The sequence below is a fragment of the Mustela nigripes genome, chromosome 14, assembly GCF_022355385.1.
Source record: "Mustela nigripes isolate SB6536 chromosome 14, MUSNIG.SB6536, whole genome shotgun sequence".
NCBI classification, from domain to species: Eukaryota; Metazoa; Chordata; class Mammalia; order Carnivora; family Mustelidae; genus Mustela; species Mustela nigripes.
The window spans coordinates 43056183-43080749 of NC_081570.1; the positions used below are offsets into that span (position 1 = coordinate 43056183).

Sequence of the window (24567 nt, forward strand, 5' to 3'; positions counted from 1 at the left end):
AAGTGATCGCTCTATAAGCATCTCTCTATGGAAGCCCACTCAAGCCATCAGCACTTTTAAACGCAATGTATATAAAAGCAATCAATTTCTAAGAACATTTAGAAAGTACAGAAAAATATGAAAAAATAAATCCTCCATCAATACTATGAAGAAAACCTCCCCCCCAAATGAGAAGTGGTGTGGACCACAGACTTCTCCTCTAACAATTTCGAAATAGTGACCTCTGCTGGCCAGCGGGAAACGTGAGCTTTCCAGCCAACTCTTTCACAATTGAGCAAGGGTTGAGTCAGCCAGGCTTGGTCCCTGTCCCTGGAACAAAAACCAGGTGTTGCATTACAAGGACAGAAATCGTCACAAGGGTTACCACGATGTAATTGGGATGTTAACAAAATTAAAGGCCGGCCTTTCCATTTGCTCATCCGCCCAGAAGATTCTTTTTTCTTTTTTTTTTTTTTTCAAACCCCGTGGTCTCCTATTTTTAAAATGTCATAATTGCATGCAAATGTTACAGCTGAAAAACAACGCAAGGGGCATTAAAAATCAATCTTCCATGTAAGCCTCAGATTTTCCAGCATGAAGATCCAAAAGCAGAAGTGGTGACAAATGTGTAGAAAACAGAGTGAAAAAGTCAGAATGCATCATTAAGAATATTACAACAAAAGGAGGGAAAAAAATCTTGGGGAATTCATGTCTGATTCAGCGGGAGTAAACAGCCAACTACAAAGGAGGCTTTAAAGAGCCCTGCAGACTTCTTATACATAGGACCCAGAAATCCAACTAGGAAGCCGTCACGATCCTTCTCTTCAAGCAGAAGTGTACTTGATGGAAGAGGCTACTTAAGAGTGTGCTGGCGGGGCCACTGAGACATGAAACACATTCCCACCATGTCAGGTGTGAAATAAAACAGAGCTTACAAACTGGCAGCCATAGGGCTGTGTAGTTTGCTTTGGCACGGGCTCTATTTTTTTTTTTAATTAATTAGTTTCCAACACTTAAGAAATGGAGATTTCACATCAAAATCTGAATTTGTGCCTCCTTATAAACAGATGGGGAGATCTAGTCCTCTCTGGCCAACACACTCCCATAGCGACAACCAGAGACAAGCAGTGGCGGGTCCTCCTCCAGCACACCCTCTGGTTTGCTGTTTCCCCATCCAGTCCTCCTCGCTTGTCACGTTACCTGTCTGCAAGCCCTTGGGTCTGAGACCCTGGGTTTCAAAAGCCCCAAGGCACTGGGGATGAACTCAATTCCATTCAAGCAAGTATCAACCACATTCAAGGCACTTAATATAGGCACAAGGGTTATAAGGAGTAAGACATGATCCCCGAACCCCAGGAACTCCAAGGTCACTTATTCCAAGGAGAGCTAGTAAACTTGAAGTTATAATACATTACCACATATGCACTGAAAAGGCATAGAAGTGATAAAGACTAATGATTAAATTCCCTTTCTAGCTTTCTGAGATGGTACTTTGCTCACTTATTTCAGTCTTTCTTCTCTTCTCTATGCACTTAAGGGTATAAATTTCCCTCTAAGCACGGCATTAGCTAGATCTTCTAAGTGTCAACATGTATTTTCATGATCACCCAATTAAAATCATTTTTCTCAGGGTGCCTGGGTGGCTCAATGGGTTAAGCCTCTGCCTTCAGCTCAGGTCATGATCTCAGGGTCCTGGGATCAAGCCCCGCATCGGGCTCTCTGCTCAGCAGGGAGCCTGCTTCCCCCTCTGTCTCTGCCTGCTTCTCTGCCTACTTGTGATCTCTGTCTGTCAAATAAATAAATAAAAATTGCTCCTGTTTATAAATAAATAAATAAAATCATTTTCCCACCCATGTGGTTTCTTCTTTGACCTGGGGGCTATTTAAAGGTGTATTTCTTAATTTCCCAACATGCAGAATATTCTAACACTCTTAACTGATCTCTACCTTGACTATCTTGTGGTCAGACATACTCTAAACAATTTTAATCCTTTGAGATCTGTTGAGACTTGCTTTATGGACCCACATCTGGCCAGATGTTCCATAGGTGCCTACTGGGTCAAGTTTGCTGATCGTGTCACTCAAATATTCTACAGCCTTCCTGACTTCTAAAATCCACTTATTCTACCAGTGGCTAAGAGAGGTACGTAGAAGAACTTACGATATGGTGGACTCATTTATTCCTCCGTGTAAGTGGCTCTGTCCTTTTTTGTGGATTTTTGAAAATGGAGGTATAAAATACAGAAACCTTACATATACAGTTCAATGAATGCTCATATGTATACACCCACAGTCCAAATCAAGCTACAGAACATTTCCAGCACCTCAGATTTCCAAGTCAATATGCTACCCCTCTCCGTTACCACTATTCTGACTTAGGGTGAAAACCTTTCCCCTGTTCTTGAAACACATACAAATGCAATCACAGTATATATCCCTTTGTGCCTGGCTTCTTTTGCTAAATATTATGTCTAAGAACTATATCTACATTCACATTGTGTAACACGGCAATAGTTCATTCTTTGGATTACTGTGTGAAATCGTATTGTGAAAGTTATGGCATGTTTATCCATTCCACTACAGTGATGGGCATTTGAGTTGTCTCCAGTCTGGGCTACTGTGAAAAATCCTGCTACAAGCATCCTTAGTAAATGACTTTTGGTGGGGACCTGCTCTCATTTCTCTCGGGCATATACCAATTCGTGGAACGGATAGATTCTAGAGTAGGCCTTGGTTTCATTTTAGTGGTTCTTGCCCATTTCTTCACTTTCCAGCAATTCTCTGGGAATATTAGTCGTTCCATATCCACAACACCTGTCATTGTCAGACTTTGGAAGTGCTTCTGATAGGTGTGTAACGGGATGTCAGTGTTGTGTAAATTTTTATATCCCTCATAACTAATGGCTCTGAGTATCTACCTCCTCTTTCTTATAAGCCATTTGAATACCTTCTTTTATAATTACCTGCTGTACAGAAGCATTAAATCACTATACTGTGCACCTGAAACTAATACTAACACTGTCTGTTAACTAACTGAAGCATAAATAACAACTTCATGGATAGGTAAAAAAGTGCCTCTTCATCTTTTGCCCGTAATTTTGATTGAATTTACATTGAGGCTGTTATGAGGTATATTAACATTTAGACCTGTATCTTTCTCATGAACTGAATCCTTTACTTTGAAGTGCCCCTCTTTATCTCTGGTAAGTTTTTTAGCCTTAAAGTGGACTTTGTCAAAAATTAATACAACTAGGGCGCCTGGGTGGCTCAGTCATTAAGTGTCTGCCTTCAGCTCAAGTCATGATCCCAGGGTTCTGGGATGGAGTCCTGCATAGAGCTCCCTGCTTAGTGGAGAGTCTGCTTCTCCCTTTGCCTGCTGCTCCCCCTGCTTGTCCATGCGCTGTCAGATAAATGAAGTCTTTTTTTTTCTTAATTGATACAACTAGGTGAGCTCCTTTTTTGTGTTTGCATGTTTATCTTTTCCTATCCTTTGTTGTTCAACATATCTATCTTTATGTGGCTCTTGCTAGCAGCAAACAGTTGAATTTTGTTTATTTAGTTTGATAATCTTTGTGTTTTGATTTAGTCCATTTTTTATTTAATTCAATTAATGACATATTGGGTTTAAATCTACATCTTACTATGTACATTCTCTTTTTCCTGACTATTCTAGATTTTTCCCCTCCTACTTATTTTTTATATTTATATAAAATAAGTACATATTTATATGTATTTTTATATATGTATATATACATATAAATGTGTATTTATATATTAATGGTATTCCATGCTTTTCTTGCCTGAACTTGAAATTTTTACTATTGTTTCAGTGGCTATCCTGAAATTACAATTCACATCCTTTAATATACCAAAGTTTACTGCTGGCACTTCTGCTCTCTTTCCAATGTAAAGACATTAGAATATATTTTTTAAAGATTTCATTTATCTATCTATCTATCTATCTATCTATCTGTATAACTATCTAAGATAGAGCAAGAGTGAGAGCACATGAGCTGGGGAAGGGGCAGAGAAAGAGGGAGAGGGAGAGAGAGAATCTCAAGCAGATTGTGCATAACTATGGAGTCTGACGCAGGACTTGATCTCACAACCCTGAGATCATGACCTGAGCCAAAGCCAAGAACTGGATGCTTAACTGACTGAGTTACCCAGGCACCCTAGGATATTCTAACTCCCAAATAAATATTCTGATTTGTATGTTTTATTTACCCTTTTTATGTGTGCTTAATTTCTTCTGCCTCGTCTTCCTTCTTCTCCCTGAAAAAAAAACACCTTTATAAATTAAGTTCCTTTTATTTATTTATATTATTCATTTTAAGGTGGCTCCATGCCCAGTATGGAGCCCAACACAGGGCTTGAACCCACTACCCCAAGATCAAAACCTGAGCTGAGATGGAGTCAGACACTTAACTGAGCCACCCAGATGCCCCTACTAAGTTCATTTTAGTATGACCTGTTGAAATCTCTCAGCTTTTGTTCCTTCATTTTTATTGCATCATATTTATAGATTACTGCCAGGTATGGAATTCTAGGTTAGTGGATTTCTTTCAGCACTTTAAAATTTGCACTCCGTCGTCTTCAGTTGTTTTTGTTGAGAAGTTAGCTGCTGTTGCTCATTTGAAAGCCATTCCCACCCCCTGCCATCCCCATGCTACTTTTAAGACTTTGTCTTTGGTTTTTAGCACTTTTACTACAACGTACCTCAATGTGTATTCTCTTTTTTTATATGCTTAGGGTTCAGAGAGCTTTTTTTTTTTTTTTTTAGTATATGTGCTGTCGAAGCGAGCACTTCAGAGAGCTTTTTAAATCTGTGGCTTGATATTGGAAATTTTCAGAAAGTTCCTCTGCCATTAAATGATCAAAACTGCTGTCTCTCCTTCTAGGACTCCAATTACACCTGCAAAGTTTCTCATTGTATCATCTGTCTTAACCTGTCTTCTGTATTTTAATATTTTTTACTTTTCTGCTTTATTCTGAATAATTTCTTCTGCCTTTCAAGGCATTTTTTCCAGCTATATTTAATCTCAGGTAAACCTACCCACTGACTTTTTAACCTTAGTTATTCTATTTTTCTGCTCTAGAATTTCTGTGGTGCTTTTTTAAGTTTCATATAGATAAAGTTTTATATGCATGTGTGCTTTCTACTACATATGTAAGTAGTTTCTAATTCTCCAATGAATTAAAATTTCATTTTTAGGTCTTACTGAACATACTAATCATAATTATTTAAAAATTTCTGGTATGAACAGACATTTCTCCAAAGAAGATATTGGCCAACAGACCCATGAAAAGATGCTCAATATCACTCATCAGGGAAATACATGCCAAAATCACAATGAGACATCCCCTCACACCTGTCAGAAAGGCTAAAGTCCAAAACAAGAGAAATCCAAAACAAGTCTTGGTGAGGATGTGGAGAAAAATGAACCCTTGTACACTATTGGTGGGAATGCAAACTGGTGCGGCCACTGTGGAAAACAGTATGGAGATTCCTCAAAAAGTTAAAAATGGGGTGCCTGTGGGCACCTGGGTGGCTCAGTTAAGTGTCTGCCCTTGGCTCAGGTCATGGTCCCAGGGTCCTGGATCAAGTCCCTCATCAGGCTCCCTGTTCAGTGGGGAGTCTGCTTCTCCCTCTCCCTCTGCCCTTACCCCCCTGCTTAGAGAGTGCTCCTGCACTAAGTAAATAAACAAAATCTACTAAAAAAAGTTAAAAACAGAACTACCCTACAATCCTGTAATCCCACTACTGGGTATTTACCCAAAGAATACAAGAACACTAATTCAAAGGGAAACATGCACCCCTACCTTTAGTGTAGCGTTGTTTACAATAGCCAAATTATGGAAGCAGCCCATGTGTCCATCCATAGATGAACAGATAAAGAAGATGGGGCATATATACACAATGGAATACTACTTAGCCCTAAAAAAGAATGAAATCTTGCCATTCACTACGACAGAGCTAGAGAATATAATGCTAAGTGAAATAAGTCAGTCAGAGAAAGTTAACTTACCATCTGATTTCACTCATGTGGAATTCAAGAAACAAAACAAACGAGCAAAGGAGAAGAGAGAAGAGCAAGCGAAACCAAGAATCACACTCTTAACTCCAGAGAACAAACTGGTTATCAGAGGAGAGGTGGGTAGAAGGATGGGTTAAATAGGTGGTAGGGATCAAGGGGGGCACTTTTGATGGGCACCAGGTGTCATATGGAAGTGCTGAATCACTAAAGTTGTACACCTGAAACTAATATTACACTGTAAGCAAACTATACTGGAATTAAAATAAAAACAATATACATAAATAATTCAATTTAATTAGTCTCTTAACTCTAATCTGAAGCCCCTGTGGGTCTATTCTATTGTCTCTTGCTTTTGTTGTTCTCATTCATATTGTCTTGTCTCTTCCTGTGCCTGGTTATTTTTAATTGTGTGCAGACACTGTATTTGAAAACTTGTTTGTAAAAATAATTGAAGCCTAGGATGTTGTTTTTCTCCACAGAGGATTTATGATAGTTTCTCCCAGAACCTAGAAACACTGGCAAACAGGGATTACCACAAATCAATTTAATGAGAATTCTAACTCAACTACAGTTCATTCACTCTATCTTCTCTTCACCCTTCCCTCCAGAGTGTAGACTTTTGGGGTCCCAACCCAAAGCAAGGGGACTTAACTCCCTCTTTTTAGGCCTTTGCAGGCCCAAATTGTGCCCCGATCTTGGGAGGCTCTGGTAACTGCCCCTACCCTCTTTTCTCTCCTAATAAACAAAGGTAAGCTTGCAGAAGCTGTGTTGGCACTGTGTGACCTTTTCCCTCAAGCTTAATTAGACCCTTGAATACTTGACCCATTTGGGTTAATTTCTTTCAATGTGGAATGTGGTTGGCCTTCAGAAATGGCCAGTCTCCATTATATGAACTCAGGAGATAGAGGGCAGCTGGAGCGAGTGGTAGGCAGCCAGTAGACAGGCAGACAGAATAAAGCACTGAAGCAGAAAGAAGCATAGAAGAACCATTTAGAGATCCTTAAAACTCTCCCGGTTCTTCATGGGACAGAAGCATATCTCTACTTGCGCTCACCAAGACTTTCCCCACACCCTTAGGATCAACTCCCCTTTTTACACTTATGCTAAACTGAAGTGGGGGTTGTGTCCTTGCAGCTAAGGGCCACAATGTTAGGGAAGGACTGGTGTTTCATACATACATATTTAAGATTTATGTATTTGAGAGAGAGAGAGAGAACGTGAGGAGGAGGGGCAGGGAGGAGAAAGAATTTCAAGCCCCGGGCTCAAGGCGATCCCACGACCCTGAGATCACAGTGCAAGCCAAAACTAAGAGTCAGATGCTTAACCAAGTGGGCCACCCAGCAACCCTAGTGTTTTATATTTTGTCAAGACTATAGAATACTAGGAGCGCCTGGGTGGCTCAGTGGGTTGAGGCCTCTGCCTTCGGCTTGGGTCATGGTCCCAGGGTTCTGGAATCGAGCCCCACGTTGGACTCTGCTTGGCGGGGAGCCTGCTTCTACCCGTCTCTCTCTGCCTACTTGTGGTCTGTCTGTCAAATAAATAAATAAAATCTTTTTAAAAAAAAGACTATAGGCTACTGTTACTAATAAGTTGAGAGACAAATCAAGAGTCGACATATCTTTGAAAGACTTTCAAGGTAAAGGCCTGTGATTTCAAGGCCACTTTCTAATGTTTTTCTGCCAGGGACATCCCATAGGTCTTCCAGAACTGCTTTACCACCAGGATCACTTGCAAGGCACAGTCAACCGTATCTGATAAGATATGTGCGTGTAGGTAGACTATGAGCAGTTGGAGGCAAGGCACAGCCACACAGCTCCTGCAAAATAATGCAAGCAGTGAAGTGGGCTAACACCAGGACACTGAGAAGATGCTGCATTTAGTGCCGAAAGGGTCCATAAAGGAGGTGGGCATGAATGCTAGCAATAACTATTGCTTGGAATAGGCTAGGAGCAGAACAGGTGCTCAATCAACCACAGCAATAGCAAGACACATCAGTTGTGTAAATACAGTTTTTTTGCAAACAAGGGTTGCCTCCATTTACTTCTCCCACACAAGGTGGTGAACCCTCTGAGGACAAGTTTATGACTGTACAATCAATGCCCATCACAGGGTTTGATATACAGTAGGCAGTGAGTGAATGCTGAATGAGTGAATGGAAGAATTAACAGCATTTTACAAGAACCGGTCTACAACACCTTGTCTTAAACTCCTGAGGCCATACGTTTCAGAATAAAGAACTTTTCAGATGTTAGAAAGGTAACAATGATACATATTACATAACACCCTCATGGGGTCTGGGGCAGCACTTCATAGTCAAATATGCTACGACTATAAGCAGAGTCATAGTACATGGAATAAATTAAATATACAAATAGCCCCACATCCATTCAGGTCAGGTTTTGCTGCCAAATACATTTTGTCACCAAACTTAATCAATAAAAAAAAAATGCTCTAGATTCCAGAATTATAAAGATCTGCTAAAAATGAAAACTCAAGGAAACCTAGAAAGGACCGCTAATTTTCACTTTTGTATTGGGAAACTATGGTTAGCGGCACTCATAGCCTACATGAGTTCACAGGTAAGTTTAGCTGCTGATTAGACCTGGTTAAAGAAAATGAAAGGTCAGGGGCGCCTGGGTGGTTCAGTCAGTTAAGCAGCTGCCTTTGGCTCAGGTCATGATTTCAGGATCCTGGGATCCGTGGGGAGTCTGTTTCTCCCTCTCTCTCTCTGCCTTTCCACCTGTTTGTTTTTCTCTCTCAAAATAAATAAATCTTAAAAAAAAAAAAAAAAAAAAGGTGGGGGTAGGGCACCTGGGTGGCTCAGTGGGTTAAGCCTCTGCCTTCAGCTCAGGTCATGGTCCCAGGGTCCTGGGATCGAGCCCCGAATCAGGCTCTCTGCTCAGCAGGGAGCCTGCTTCCTCCTCTCTCTCTGCCTGCCTCTCTGCTTACTTATGATCTCTGTCAAATAAATAAATAAAATCTTAAAAAAAAAAAAAGGGTCAGAAGGAACTATCCAGAATAAAGCTTAGAAAGTCAAAAATATTAAAATAGACAAGACGCAGACAAGACTGGAAGGAGAGGGAGTTCATAGTCTACAAGAGGACACGAATTTATAATCGGTTAAGGTCCAAAGAGGGATGACAAAGCACTGAAAAAAACACATGGAAATCTATGTGAGAGGATCTGGAAAGGCTAAGCTCATTGTGAAGGATGGGAAGCGTGCCAAGACAGACATTCAGGCAAGGGAACATGAGCACAAGCACATAAAGGCATGGCAGGGCGACTCATGATCTATCACCTGCTCCGATTTCAAGGTAGGTCTATGAAACCTGACTATTTCTCAGCATTCCAACCTTACCTATGAGGTCTAACCATATTCAAGCTTTCCAATAAGTGCATCGGATGGCAGAAGTCTAACCTAGAGCAAAGGATAGTTCATGTGCTTCAGACACTCATCTGAGAGCCCCATGTGAAAGAGAAAATCCACCTGAGCTGCAGTGCAGTCTCCTAACTTGCAGCATTAGCCACTTGGCACTTGCTGGAAATACAAACTCTTGGGTCCACCCCAAACCTACTGAATCCGAAACTCTGGAGGTGGGGCCCAGCAATCCATGTTAATAAACTTTCCCAAGGTTCTGAAGCATGCTAAGTTTTGATTAACTCCTGATCTAAAGTATACCTTTCTCCCAGTACGATTCAGACCACTGCTTAGAATTTGTTACAAACATCTCTTGGGAAGCAGTCCAGACCTTCTGAAGCCACTGTGCTGTAGGGGAGCCCAGCCTCCACAGCTCCAACAGGGACTCCCTGTGAATTTCGTGTGTCTGATTCCAAGTTTCCAATGTTACTGCATTAGATTATCAACTTCTCAAGGGCAAGAACTGTCTTGTTCACAGTTCAGTTTCTTTCTAATAGTGGGGTGATAACAGACACTCAGTGACTGTTTTTAAATGATTAGCTAGCTCTGGATCAACAGGCACATTATTACGGCAATGTCAAGGTACCATGACTGGGAACTATGGGGGTATGTGCTTATCTGACCTTGTCTTATTTCCCGTAACACACAAAAAAGTTCAGCTGATTTTAAAATGGTGGTCAGCAGCTTGTTAAGAATAGCTGGATTGCTGGGGTGCCTGGGTGGCTCAGTGGGTTAAGCCTCTGCCTTCGGCTCAGGTCATGATCTCAGGGTCCTGGGATTGAGCCCTACATCAGACTCTCTGCTCGGTGGGGGGCCTGCTTCTCCCTCTCTGCCTGCCTCTCTACTTGTGCCTGTTCTATCAAATAAATAAATAAAAGAAATCTTAAAAAAAAAAATAGGTGGATTGTTAACTGTGGAATTAAAACTATTTTTGTTTTAAGCTCTTTAGTTTTAAAGAGGACTATAGGTTGGGAGAGCAAAAAAGGGAGTTGAGGGCCTTCGTGCAACACCTCAGCTACGTTGAGGTGAAGTTCAGACTAATTAGAGTAAAGCTGATAGACATAACTGTTAGCCTGGGGGAATATGATCCACTCAGAAACACTACTCCGGCCCGAAAAGAGATGGCTTTCAGCACCGCATCCTTTGTTTAGAAAGAGACCCTCAGAATTCAGGCTCCTTAGTTCTTACTGAACACAGGTCACCCACCATATCAGTTCAGTTAGAGGCAAGAGCTCCGCATTTCTCAAGAAGTTAAACCTTTTCAAATTTTATAACCAACTGAGACTAAACTGAAATGGCTCAAGAAACACACACACTCCAGAAATTAAATAATTGAACTCGAGGATACACGTATTTTAAGTAATAGTCCCGTTCAGAAAAACTGTCAATTTATTTTTCTACCCAATTCAGTGTCAGTGATATACAAAAATATAAACAAATTACCATATTTACAGGAAGATATACAAAACAATCACCAAGGAACAAATCCGGCTTATCCACAGCCACTCAACTGTATGTGGTTTATTGTAGGACAGTTGCCCAGTTCCCCGGGAAAGATGCTATGTGAATTCATACCTGTGAATTCATAAGCTCAAGCAAACAATACAAGAGCTGATAGAACCATGCTTAGCACTGACAGTCAGAGAAAAGCTTTTAAAGAACATGCTCTAATTTTCAGGCCAATGTTATAGCATCAGCAGGCTCACAGGCAGGATGTGGCTTCATCAAAGGAAATGCTTCCCTCCTCTTGGCCTTCCTAAGATCCTCTTCCTTGTATACAGGAGAAGCTCTCTTTGGTAACAGGTGATTGAGCAACACCCTACCCAGCAGATGGTGTGTAGATTATCAACACAATGGGGAAAAGAAACAGACTCTCTTCTCAACTAAATACAATCCAGATTTGGGGAGGCAATTTCCAAATCTCCAGCAGGCGGACATTATGTGACTTGTATTTTGTACACAGCACATTCCCTTGAGAGAAAATAGGATTGAGCACCTCAGAAGTGTTCCTATTGCTCATCAAATATATCTTTTCCCAAAGTATATGGGGAATGCAAAACCCCAAACCGAGCCAGATATTAAAGGAATCATCCCATCGTCATTCTCAGGAATCCAATGGGTCACATAGCACAATTCTTCTTTATTGGAAGCAGAAGGTTAAGAGTCCTTTTCTCCCAAAATGCCTCAGCCAGGGGCAGCACAAAGAGTGGAACACAAAAAGCTCAACAACATGGAACGCAACAGTTTTCAGTCAACCTCGCCACAATCTTCTGGTCATCTCCAAGACACTACCACATTCAAAATTCAAGTTCATATTCAAAAAAGAGAGTACTCTACTTCAGATGACAAGAAAGAGAAAGAGGGAGAGAAAGAGAAGGAGGGAGGAAGAAAGAGAAGGAGAGAGAGAAAGAAAGAGGGGGGGGAAGAAGAAAGAAAGCAAGCAAGAGGAAGAGAGGGAGGAAGAAGAGAAAGCAGAGAAAGAAACAAAGGAACGGCAATTAGCCCAACTACTCCAAATGCCGGACAACCGGGGAACTGCCTCCTGAAGACACTCAAGGCCAGCAGGATTCATTTATAATTTGGCATGAGCTGGCTGAAGGGGCAACAAACAAAAAGAATAAAGATATAATGCATCAAGTAATCAGACAAATGGTAGACATACATACCACATTAAAGATTCATATACAATACTGTGCTGATTTTAAAGAAGAAATTGGGGGAGAGGGGAGGGAACAGACAATAGGAAAAGAATTACAAGGGAGCGTTTCAGCGCAGTGCCAGTCCAGTGAATACTTACCAGTGGGACTTCCTATCTTTCATCTCCAAAGAAGTTGATCTAGTCAATTATAAAATTACCTTCTCACTTTGGGGACATACAACATACTCCCAAGTACAGTAAGCCCTCCGACATTTTGGTTTCACTCGCTATTTGATGACTAAGTTGTTTCTGGTTGTAAAGATTTTCCTAATATATTTTTATTAGCCAGTTAACACAGTAAAGGCTGCTCCCTCTGTGAGGCCAAGCAAGCTTCACCAAATAATTTGATCTAATGAAGATGAAGGGGGAGCTGGGGGAATGGAGAGGAAAAAGGGAAAGTTTCCTGGTTTTAGTTGCAAAACTTCTTCTCTCACTTGAAAACCTCTGCAATCACTTAATGTTTTGCTCCAGAAAAAGAAAGCAAAACTACTTGGGAAAATACCCATATACTTATTGTTTACTAGCATGATACAAAACAAATTCATAGTTGTCAGTCAATCTTCTTTTGAAAACCAAATGTGAATGTTTAATCTTGTAACTTAAGAACTGAATTTTCCCACATTCCTTTATATAGAGTTAGCATCTGTAAATTGAGATCTTTTTTGGACAATCATGCAAATTTAATTTGTCCCTGGAAAGAAAAACACAACCTACCAGATTAACAAAATATGTCCTTTAAACAATAATTTTTCTGCGAATTTTTCTGCACTGTTACCACTTTTATTCTTCAGTAAACAGAAACTACTCTTAAAAGGCTTATGGATTTCAAGTGTACAGAGTTAAAACTTCTGAGCACAGTTAGGAAGAGTGAATCAAGTCAACCTATTTTACCTTCTGAGCGGGCTCTACTCAGTTCAAAAGTAAATTCTAAAAATTTTCCAGCTATTATTATTAAGCTAGAGAAGCTAGAGACATTTTTACTGCCATCGAGGCTTCTGTAAAATTGAATAAAGATTTTATTATACCACACACACAAAAAGCAATCGGTACAGAAAAGGCAGTTTTCGGTTATTCTGTTGAGAATTTCTTTCCATGATTTCTCCCATTAAAGTATAGTTTTCAAAGCAACCACCACGACAAAGGAAGCATCTAATTAGTCCATTTTCTTCTGATCCAAGAATGCTGAACATTTACTGTCCCATCTGTAGCTGTATCAGCAGTGTAATGAACACAGTTTATATTACTGAGCTATTCTTTGAACTCCAAGAACTGTTGAAGTCTTTTCTGATGTTCTGCAGATGCTTGCACAGCACTAAATGAAACATAAATTCAAAGCATAAGCTTTATTTTACATTAAGCATATTAAGTGAACCACAGAGCACAGAGTCAATATTTTTCAAAACAATTAAAAACAAATAGAAATCTTCACTTATTGAGTACTTCTGAGAAAGCTGGATGAAAACCCTCCTTAATCTAATGAGGAGGAGGGCTTGCATTCAGTAACGGCATGCTTCTACCTTCTAAAAGACCAAAGCAAATTAAGACTGACAAGGGAAAGCATCGATTTGAACCTGCTCTGCTGTGGAACCTGCTGTGCAGAGTTCCAGGCCTGGCAGCAGATTTTCTGGATTTTATTATTTTATTTAAACCAGATTCCAACATTATCTTTGAGTTGTGGAGTATTTGAATTGCCTTTAATATAAAATCCTTTAAACTAAAATGTTTGGTTAAAACACAATGGACTCCACTAATCGTTTTCAAAGGTAACAGCTTGGTGGTTTAGATTTAGTTCTCCCTTTGAACGTAGTCGTGTCTCAGATGGGGAAATGGAGTTCTCTCCCCACACTCGCCCCCACTAACGTACACTACCTTGATGAAATTAGAGCAAATATATCCCAAAACTAGTATATAACTTCCTTCTAAACTTTTGGGCAAAAACCGAATACAGTCAAAGATTCTCGTTTTCTGGCTGTTGAAGACGTATTATTAAATGATAAAATTCCAGATTACAGAGAGTCACCACTTTTAAAAGTGCCCCAAGAAAGTCTTATTATAGTAATTTCACTACAAATCATCCCCAATTGCCTTACAAATACACATCTCTGCTAGATTCAACCTTGCAGCTGCCTCCCATTGAACCATTTCAAGTACTTTACTGTGTGGACTGGTGAAGCGGGATGACACACCTCTTCCACAGGAGGGTCAACAGAGGTAAATAGACCTTTTGTGAAAAAGCCAGAGGTCAAGGAGACAACACCGCCTAGTAGTATAGTACAGACACCAGTGGACAGGCTCTGGGGTCAGAAGGATTTTAGTCTGAATTCTGATTCTGCATAATCATTGGGAAGTTAAACCATTTGGTAACTTGACCACAACCACAGATAGTTAATGACGTAACTAGACATAAATCAAAATGTTTTAACTCCACATCTTTTTTTCCCACCATACTGTACTGTCCCAGACGTACAAAATAGTCTCTGCTGACCTCATCAAATTTAAAACATGGCTCTTCCATGTTTTAGAGAAAAGAAACAAAGGCAGAATTTCATCCTCCTAATTTTTTTTTTATCAGTCATTTATCCCCCTTTTGTATCTAAAACTCTCTGCGCCCCCTCTCCCTGTTCAGTACACATATTCCAGGTTCCACAGCCATCCAGCATCCCCCACCTGACATCTTAGAGGCAGTCCTGGGCACAGGAAGGAAAAGAGGTGTTTTAAGAGTAGGAAGATCGGATTTCAGGTTCCCGTTCTAACACCAACTAGATGGGGCTATTAGGCAAGTCCTTCATCTTCTTGAGCCTCAGTCTCTGCATCTGTGTGGTTATGATAACCTCTATACTTCAAAGACTCTTTAAGGAAATGAAACGAACATGGATAAAGTGCTCAGCTGTATTGTCCAGAACAGTGCTGTCGCAATAAACTTCCTGTAATGACAAAAATGTTCTAGACCTGAGCCGTCTAGTACGGCAGCCACAAGCCATATGTAGTTATGGAGGACTTAAAATATGGCCAGTGTGACTGACCCACTGACTTTTTAGTTAATTTAAATTTAAACTGCCATATGCAGCTATCATATTGGAGAACATAGATCTAGAAGACACTCAATAAAATTTTGTCTGTTTTTAAACAAGTGAATAAACCTTTCAGGGCTCTTTACATTCCCACACAGAACCAAGTGTTCCATAAAAACCTACTATTTCTGCTGTGTATTACAGAAGTAAAAGGAAATATCCTGCTGTTTCTAAAATCAGGCAGTTTGAGGAAGCTCTGAACTATTTATTGATAGTTCTGCATACAGGAAAAGCAATCTCTTGTGTCTTCTAAAGTTCATTTATAATTGTGATAAACACAGTTAATAAACTTGTATCCCTTATCCTGCCTAACTAGATTGTTTCATGAGAAGAAAGGAGTAAACATCAATGAAACTAAATATAAACAGGTCTGGCATTTGTGGTTTTCTCTCCGGTTCCGCTTCCGAAGGTGTTATGATCTGTCACTATTTTTCCAGTATGATTCACAAAGCACCAAGGACTCGTTTATGGAACACTCTGCTCACCCCAAGTCTTAACTAGCTAACCAAGATGTAATATCAGAAGTATTTTTAATGTGCTTTTCTGTAAAGGTACTCCATTTTTTGCCTTTTTTCTCTCATAAGGGTGTTTTGGTAATTTAAAAAAATTATATAATTCATAATTATATAGAATATAATGAAATTACATTTACTGCTTTTATTAACTTTCTATATCCTCTTTTTTGTCTGTATGAAAGAAGGCCCCAAAGCTTGTATGACAGGCCCAATTTTAAAATATAAATAGTACTAAATCAAAACTGTTAATTCCCAGTAGGAATCATGAAAGCCCCAAAAGAACATGTTCAACATGTGAGCCTTTATAATTCTCGTATCTATTTCTCAAGGGAACTCCCGAAAGTGGATTCTTATCATGGATTAAAACAGGTAAACTTACTTCAGATGTTCACCAAATGTAGTAGTTATTCGATAGATGGCAGTTTTTAGTGATGCTCTAAATGCAAATCTTAATGTTTTATAAGAAGTGTCCACAAGACTTCCGGAAATCCGAGGCGGTTTACTGGAAGCGTGAGGAAGCTTGAAGTACTTGTCCACTGCCTAGATCAAAAAAGAAAGAAAGAAAGAAAATAGTTCAGAATATCAAGGAAGCCATTAGTCCAAAGGATTAAGGAGATTTTATTTAAAATAGATGGACAGAGATACACACATCATACAACATTTATTCTGGATCACAATCAGAAGTTGGGGGGGCAAACAAAGAACAGTCTGAGATACAACACAATGGAGGTTCAGCCCCAACAGCAGTTTGCAGAGAAAAGTCCAGACCCATCCTCTAAAAAGGAGCTATACTCCAATGGCCTTGAAAAAGCAAAGCTGGGAAGTGAAACACAGATATCCTACTCCGCTTATGGTGTGGGACCACTAAGAATACTTCTATTATAGATCTCAGTAAAAAGAGAGACAAGACCAAAACTATACGTAAATCAAGTTATTTACTAAACTAGCTTATTTTCCTTTTCATTTCTAGATGATAAAGCATCTATGAGCAAGAACAGGTGGGGAGGGCGCCTGGGTGGCTCAGTGGGTTAAGCTGCTGCCTTCAGCTCAGGTCATGATCTCAGTGTCCTGGGATCGAGTCCCGCATCGGGCTCTCTGCTCAGCAGGGAGCCTGCTTCCATCTCTCTCTCTCTCTCTCTCTCTCTCTCTACCTGCCTCTCCATCTACTTGTGATCTCTCTCTATCAAATAAATAAATAAAATCTTAAAAAAAAAAAAAAGAACAGGTGGGGAGAACTGACTTTATTTGTCCTTGATAAAGAGATTTAAGTATATCTTTTAAAGGTCCAAGGTAAACAATATAATTTCTATATAACTACATTTAAAAAAGGGAAAACTGAAGAAACAAAAGTTTAAGTGGATTAATCTAGTATAGCAAGATCATTTCTACAGGGAGAAGAAATAATAGTAAAAGCCTATTCTTTATACTTATGGATATAATCACCAAAAGAACTAAAAACATTTAAAATGATTTCTGCCATCAAGTTTTTTTTGTTTGTTTGTGTTTGCTTGTTTTTAAACTCATTTGACAAAGAAAGAGACACAGCAAGAGGGAACAGAAGCAGGGGGAGTGAGAGAGGGAGAAGTAGGCTTCCCACCGAGCAGGGAGTCCGATGCAGGGCTCGATCCCAGGACCCTGTGATCATGACCTGAGCTGAAGGCAGACCCTAATGACTGAGCCACCCAGACACCCCTGCCATCAAGTTTTTAATTTCAAGAACACTTTTGTATCATCTGAGTGATCCTGTTTATTTTAGCATCCTAGTTTTAAGGACGCAACATCTTCTATTTCTGAGGATTTTGATGATTTTTATTGTTTTGGTTTTTTGATTTTGGTTCTTTCTTCCCTTCCTTTGCTTCTTTGGTCTCTATCTTCTGCGTTAGAGATTCTACTAAGAAATCTAGTGATCCCTGGCTTGAGACTGAGGGTGGGACCTCTTAAAAAAGCTGACCCAAGCCTGAGTACACAGAGATTACCGACAACGGGCTTCACAACAGGTGATCTGCATGGGGTTTTTTTTTAGGGTGGGTGCCCAGCTCAGTCAACTTTTTCTTCTTGGATTAGTCAGAGTTCCCAGAGAAGAGTTTTCCAGTACACTGTCTGGAGGGCCTGTGCCCTGTGCTTTTCAAACAAGACCCACAACTGTGTCTCTGTTGTTATCTACTCACAATGCTGCCAGCCCAGAGCCCCCAGTGTTCTACCCTCTCTGAAGGATAAACCTCAACTGCTGGAGGGAGAAGCACCAGTAGCAGAGAACCTAGGGATCTAACCGATTTTCAAACAGCTCTGAGCTATCCTTATTCTGGTACCTGTCCCTTCACCCTCGGTTCCAGAGGCACTTGGTGCCTGTCCCACTACTGATTTCAGATTTGCCTCTGAGATCTGTTAAGTTAGTTATCTCAACCATCTGCTCTCCAGCTTTGAAGACTCTGTTGCTGTTGTCTCCTCTCCTGTTTATGGATTTATGTCTTTTTAAAAGTCCTTTTACTGTAGTTTAGCAGAGCTTTGCGGGGAAGGAACAAGATTTAATGCGTGTGTTCAGTTTGCAATGACAAGTTCAAGTCCAATTATTTATTCTTTCAGTAGTAACTTATAAGAGTATTTCCCAAGACTGGGACATATTTGAGATCATTTTAGACAGTATGGGAGGTGGTATTCAGTGACACACTTAAGCAACATTAGATAACACTGAATCATAATGGATAAAGTTACTTCCTTTTCAATTTTTCTTGTAAACTTTCTGGCAAACCCTCATCAGACAAGGAAAAATAGTCATCATCATTTACCACCTGGGTCCAATAGATCATTTTTATAATTTAAGGTTATCTTATAAAAAATTTACCAGAAGAATGATATCATCAAAATGCAATATTTTAAAAAACTTTTGACAGGGGTGCCTGAGTGGCTCAGTGGGTTAAAGCCTCTGCCTTCGGCTCAGGTCATGATCCCAGGGTCCTGGGATTGAGCCCTGCATTGGGCTCTCTTCTCATCAGGGAGCCTGCTTCCCCCTCTCTCTGCCTGCCTCTCTACCTACTTGTCACCTCTGTCAAATAAATAAATAAAATCTTTTTTAAAAATTTAAATAAAAAATAAATAAAAACTTTTGACAGCTCATAATTTTGTTGAAGAAAGACTAGCCATTTTCCTTGTACCATAACCGGAAAACTTTTCATCCTTAGGTTTATAAAGAAAAATTCAATGACCAATCCAGTGAGTTTTTTCATTTCAATATCATTTATTTCCTTCCAATTACCTTTGTATACACCTTTGTATACCTTTAGCACTTATCCACTTATAAACCATATAAAGTAAATTTTGGTGTAACATATCACAAAAAATGAAACAATACTATCACATGTACTTTCGACCAAGTGGGATGATTCACAGGTTCTTATTATAAAATATTGTCAGACAAGTCTTTCCTCTTGAATGACTTACTGGATGGGAATATTTCCTTTTTCTCCTAAAAAATACATTGTTCTGTCATTTATACTGGAGTTTGAGGAAATATACCTAGAATATTATCATCTGAAGATTCATAGTCTGAAATTCCTCTTACATGATCACCATTAAAATCTAGAGCAGTGCTATACAGTATAGTAGCCACTGAGATACATGTAGCTACTAAGCACCTGAAATGTGGCAGCTCTCAACTGAGATATGCTTTTAAGTGAAAAATACATATCAGACCTTGAAGACTTAGGTGTTAAAAAATATGTAGAGATTATCTCATTAGTAATTGTGTATTGATTACATGATAAATTAAAATACTGTAGATTTACTGAATTAAATAAAATATATCATTAAAATTAACCTCATCTGTATTTTTTTTTAAAGATTTTATTTACTTATTTGAGAGAGAGAGAGAGACAGAGAGAGAGGGAACAGAAGCAAGGGGAGTGGGAAAGGGAGAAGCAGGCTTCCCGCTGAGCAGGGAGCCCCATGCGGAGCTCGATCCCAGGACTCTGGGATCATGACCTGAGCTGAAGGCAGACGCCTAACAACTAAGACACCCAGATGCCCTCATCTGTATTTTTTTAATGTAACTCCTAGAAAAATTTAAAGTTACACAAATGTATTGTATTATATTTTGATTTGACAGGGCTGTCTAGAGTTCTATTTGCATTGTTCTGATTTACCTAAATAATTACTGAACATACTGGCAATTGTCTTCCCATTACCAGTGTGAACAAAAGATTTTAAGATTCTGAATTAGCAACCATATTCAATGAAAGCTTAAAATTAAAAAAAAAACTATAAAAATGTGTATCTAGGCCTTTTCTTGAAAGATGACGTAATACTATGTGATTTCATCATTCTCCTGTTTTCTCGTTGGTCTTTTTACCACAGTTGGAAATAACTGATGAAATAATTTCCTAGGATGATCAAAGAGTAAACTGTCTCAAGATACTGGAAATGGAAAATCACTAAGATTCCAAAATACATCTTAGATTTTAAAAGGGTCCTAAGGGTAAATGCAAAAGAATGAATTTTATTGAGTTGTTTCTTCTCTTTGTTCAAAAGACCTCTAAGAATAAAAGTCACAAGACATCAGCTCCTACAAATAGTTAGAACAGCTCAAACAAGAAATGCAAAAAAAATGAGTAAGGAACAACAGACCCTAAGGATACAGAGTTAAATGAGGAAGAAAAAGTCTGAGTCTGGAGCTGGTATGTCCACATCCTCCTTAATCTCCTTTTATGACAAAGGATAAACAGGTTTCAGGTTCAGGGACTTCAGCAAACAGCGGTATCAACTAGCTAGAGCTTTCACTTACTGTCTTTTCTCACTTTGTCTTATCCTTAATAATGAAATCCAAAAAAGTCCTGAAAACAAAAACTTCTGTACTGTTTTGGTGGCAAAAGCTGACCTGACCTCATCGAGCAGTAAAGCCTGACCTGAGCTGTCACGGGCTGTTTAGTCTTTATTTCACTTAATTTCACTTACTATGAATACTCAGATATTTCACTGGTGAAAATATTAATGTATCTAATTAAAGGGACTCTACCCCAGATTCCAGTAGGAGTATTATGTAATATATAGTATATATACAATGTTATATTCTTAAAATTTTTAAAATCTGAATTTTGAAATATTTCCTAAGGTATGAGATAAGGAACAGTACACCTATATTCTATTTGTAGCAACTCAAGTTAGTTGTCCTTTTACAAAAGTGATATAAAATTTCCTTTTAAATAAATTTAAGTTAAAAATGAACGACTTAAGGGGCACCTGGGTGGCTCAGTTGGTTAAGCCACTGCCTTCAGCTCAAGGTCATGATCCCAGGGTCCTGGGATCGAGTCCCACATCGGGCTCCTTACTTAGCAGTGAGCCTGCTTCTTTCTCTGCCTCTGCCTACTATTCTGCCTGCTTGTGCGTGCGCTCGTTCTCTCTCTCTCTCTCTCTGACAAATAAATAAATAAATGAAATCTTAAAAAAAAAAAAAAAGACTTGGGGCACCTGGGTGGCTCAGTGGGTTAAAGCCTCTGCCTTCAGCTCAGGTCATGATCTCAGGGTCTTGGGATCGAGCCCCACATCAGGCTCTCTGCTTAGCAGGGAATCTGCTTCCTCCTCTCTCTCTGCCTGCCTTTCTGCCTACTTGTCATCTCTGTCTGTCAAATAAAAAATAAAATCTTAAAAAAAAAAAAGACTTAAAGTACTAAGAAAATAATAGTTCAGGTGGCATATGACTAAAATTATAATAATATATGGTTAGTAAACAGTTACAGCAAAAACTATGAAAGTCTTAAATGAATAACTTAAATCTAAGAAACACCAGTTTGTAATACTTAATGATGTGCCCCATGGTCAGAACTGAAGTACTCAATTAGCTGTGAGTTTAAACAAGTATCTCTGAGCACTCATTTTATGCGCCACACATGGTTCCTGGCCTGAGGACTCAGATCACATCACTGGGATCTCAAATACCTAGTTAAGGATTACCCCAAATAATTAAAAGGGTAAGTGGTGAGTACAGTATACTACTGAACAATACACTCCTCAGGAAAAGTTAAAAATTCCAAGAAGGCCTTACCTTAGCCCTTACAGAAGCCTAAAAAAGGGCTATCCTATGAAAATGGGCACTTTGGGCCCATTTGGATTTATATGCAGTACTAAATACGCAAAAGCCAAATGAAGATAAAACCGCAGTTGCTATCCTTTGAGTATTTATCTGTCAGTGTCATTAACAAATGTCCACTGTACAGAGCTTTCAAATTTCCTGGTCTCAAGGATCCTACTTATAACCCAGTTAAAACAACGGCTTATTCCACTAAAGCCAGAATCCCAAACAATTGGCAAGGATAACAGCTTTGTAATGGAATTTCCTTAATGGGAATCATGACTGCAGAGCAGAGTTTCTCAATCTCAGTACTACTGACATTTTGGACTGGGTGATTCTCTGTTGTGGCAGCTGCTCTGCACATTACAGGCCATTTAGCAGCATCCATGGTCTCCACACAACAGATGCCAGTAGCCCTCCCTTTCTCTGTGCCCATCACAATGTCTCCAGACGTTGCCCAAAGTCTCCTGGGAAGCAAAACCACCCCTGGCAAGAACCACAGCTACAAAATAATAAAAATATTAGATGACGATGCTGATAGCTACATTTGCTGATTGCGGTTACTGTGTGCCAGAAACTGAGTTAACTGCTTTATGTATGTAATTTCATTTAAATAGTAAAATAATTTGCTAACAAAGCCATCATGCGAACATCACAACCATTCCATTTAATGAGATGTTTTTATAATATTAGCATCTGCTATGTATTGCATACCTCTCTTAGGTTCTCTGATCATCCTGCATTTCTGTACATTGTGGTACTTATTATAATTGTAGTTAATTATTCCTTTTTGTCAATAATCTGTTTTATACTCTGTAAGCTCCTAAAGGGCAGGAACCAGGTCTGTCTTTTTCTATTCTGTATCTTAGCACATGGTAACCATTAGATAATTGCCAGGCAGCTGATAAGTTGGCCAGACACCACTCCAGGCTTTTTACAGATATTATCTCTAACCTTCATAATAACCCTGCAAGGTGCTACATTTTAAAGATGAAGACACAAAAGGGTGCCTGGGTGGCTCAGTGGGTTAAAGCCTCTGCCTTCAGGTCAGGTCATGCTCCCAGGGTCCTGGGATCGAGCCCAACATCGGGCTCTCTGCTCAGCGGGGAGCCTGCTTCCCTTTCTCTCTCTGTCTGCCTCTCTGCCTGCTTATGATCTCTGTCTGTCAAATAAATAAATAAAATCTTTAAAGATGAAGACACTGATCTAAAAGATATTTCATAAGTTACCCTAGGTTACTAAGAAAGTACTGGAGGCTGGACTTGAACTGGGCAGCTGCTCGACACTGTGTCTCTTGGAATGCTTGCTTACAGTATTTTTTTTACTTAAATTTAAATTTGTTCACTAACATACAGTGCAATATTGGTTTCCGGAGTAGATGTTAGTGGTTCATTGCTTACATTCAACACCCAGTGCTCAAGTTTGCTTACAGTACTGACTGTAATACTTTTTTTAAATCTTGAAAGACCTTTTCTCCTGTACACTATAAGAACAGTGTTGTACAACATGGTAATAATAACAAAGTAATAAAAGCTTATATTTGCTGGCACTTAATATGGGACAGGTACCTTGGGTGCTTTACAGAGATGATCTCATTCAGAATTCACATCCCTGTTGTCAGGGATGAGGTAAGTACTGTTATCACTCCCTCCAATTTCCAAATACAAATGCTGACATTTAGAGATTCCTGTATTTATTGGTTATATAACATACTCCCCCCCCCCATTTTATAATTTCTGAGTTGGAGCTGTATCTTCTAATTAATGATATCCTGGACTCAATGAAATATGATAAACATTTTTCCAAGGTTGCAGAGCTAGGGAATAGTAGGAACCAGGATGTAGACACAAGTAGAACTGACTGTAGCTCTATCTCTGGTCCTTCTGACACACTGCCATTCCATCTTAGGAAAGGAGGTTAAGAAATGTATACCTCTCCAAGCCCTCACAGAGGCAAAGGACTTGGGGTCTGAAAGCCTAGTTTTGTTTTTTTTAAAGATTTATTTATTTGACAGATAGAAATCACAAGGAGGCAGAGAGGCAGGCAGAGAGAGAGAGGAGGAAGCAAGCTCCCTGCTGAGCAGAGAGCCCCATGAGGGACTCGATCCCAGGACCCTGAGATCATGACCTGAGCCGAAGGCAGCGGCTTAACCCACTGAGCCACCCAGGCGCCCTGAAAGCCTAGTTTTCAAATCTGCCTCTACCATTCACTGAGCATGATCCTGGATAAGGCATATCAATAGATATAGACTTTTTGAGACAGACACAATCCTATAGTACGTTAGGTAGAGCAGCACACGAATCTAGCGGAACAAAGAATGAACTATGACATATAAGAGAAGATTGGTCAAGGGTCTCGGAGCCTTCAAACCCAAGGTTCTCCACTGCTAATGCCCTGCAAACAGCTCAGGGTCAAATCCTAGCTCTGCCATCTACGAGACTTGTATGTGAGACCTGAAGTATGTCACCATGCTCCCAAGCTTCCCTCATCTGTAAAACAGGCCTAAATATCTCCGTCCTACTTCCTTTACAAGACAGTTATGAGGATAAAACAAAAACAAAAACAAAAACAAAAAAACAACCAAGAATGGTATGAGTGAAATCATATAGCATTTGTCTTCCTCTGAATGTCATTTAGCATAATACTCTCTAGATCTATCCATGTTGTTCCAAATGACAAGATCTCATTCTTTTTTATAGCTGAGTGATATTCCTGTGTGTGGGTGTGAATGTGTGTTTGTGTCCCCACATCTTCTTTAACCATTCATCTATGGACAGAAACTTAGGTT

The 24567-nt window shown here is 39.5% G+C and overlaps 1 protein-coding gene across 1 annotated transcript in view; it reads right to left on the reverse strand.

Annotated features, from left to right (window-relative positions):
• Window positions 1-10805: 10805 nt before the first annotated feature.
• Window positions 10806-24567, reverse strand: part of NDC1 (NDC1 transmembrane nucleoporin) — a 47662-nt gene continuing 33900 nt past the window's right edge. The window contains exons 17-18 of the mRNA XM_059374809.1: window positions 16098-16258; window positions 10806-13444 (exon numbers count right to left, since the gene is read on the reverse strand). Coding sequence (XP_059230792.1) covers window positions 13381-13444; window positions 16098-16258 — 225 coding nt within the window. The 3' untranslated portion in view covers window positions 10806-13380. The remainder of the gene's footprint in view (window positions 13445-16097; window positions 16259-24567) is intronic.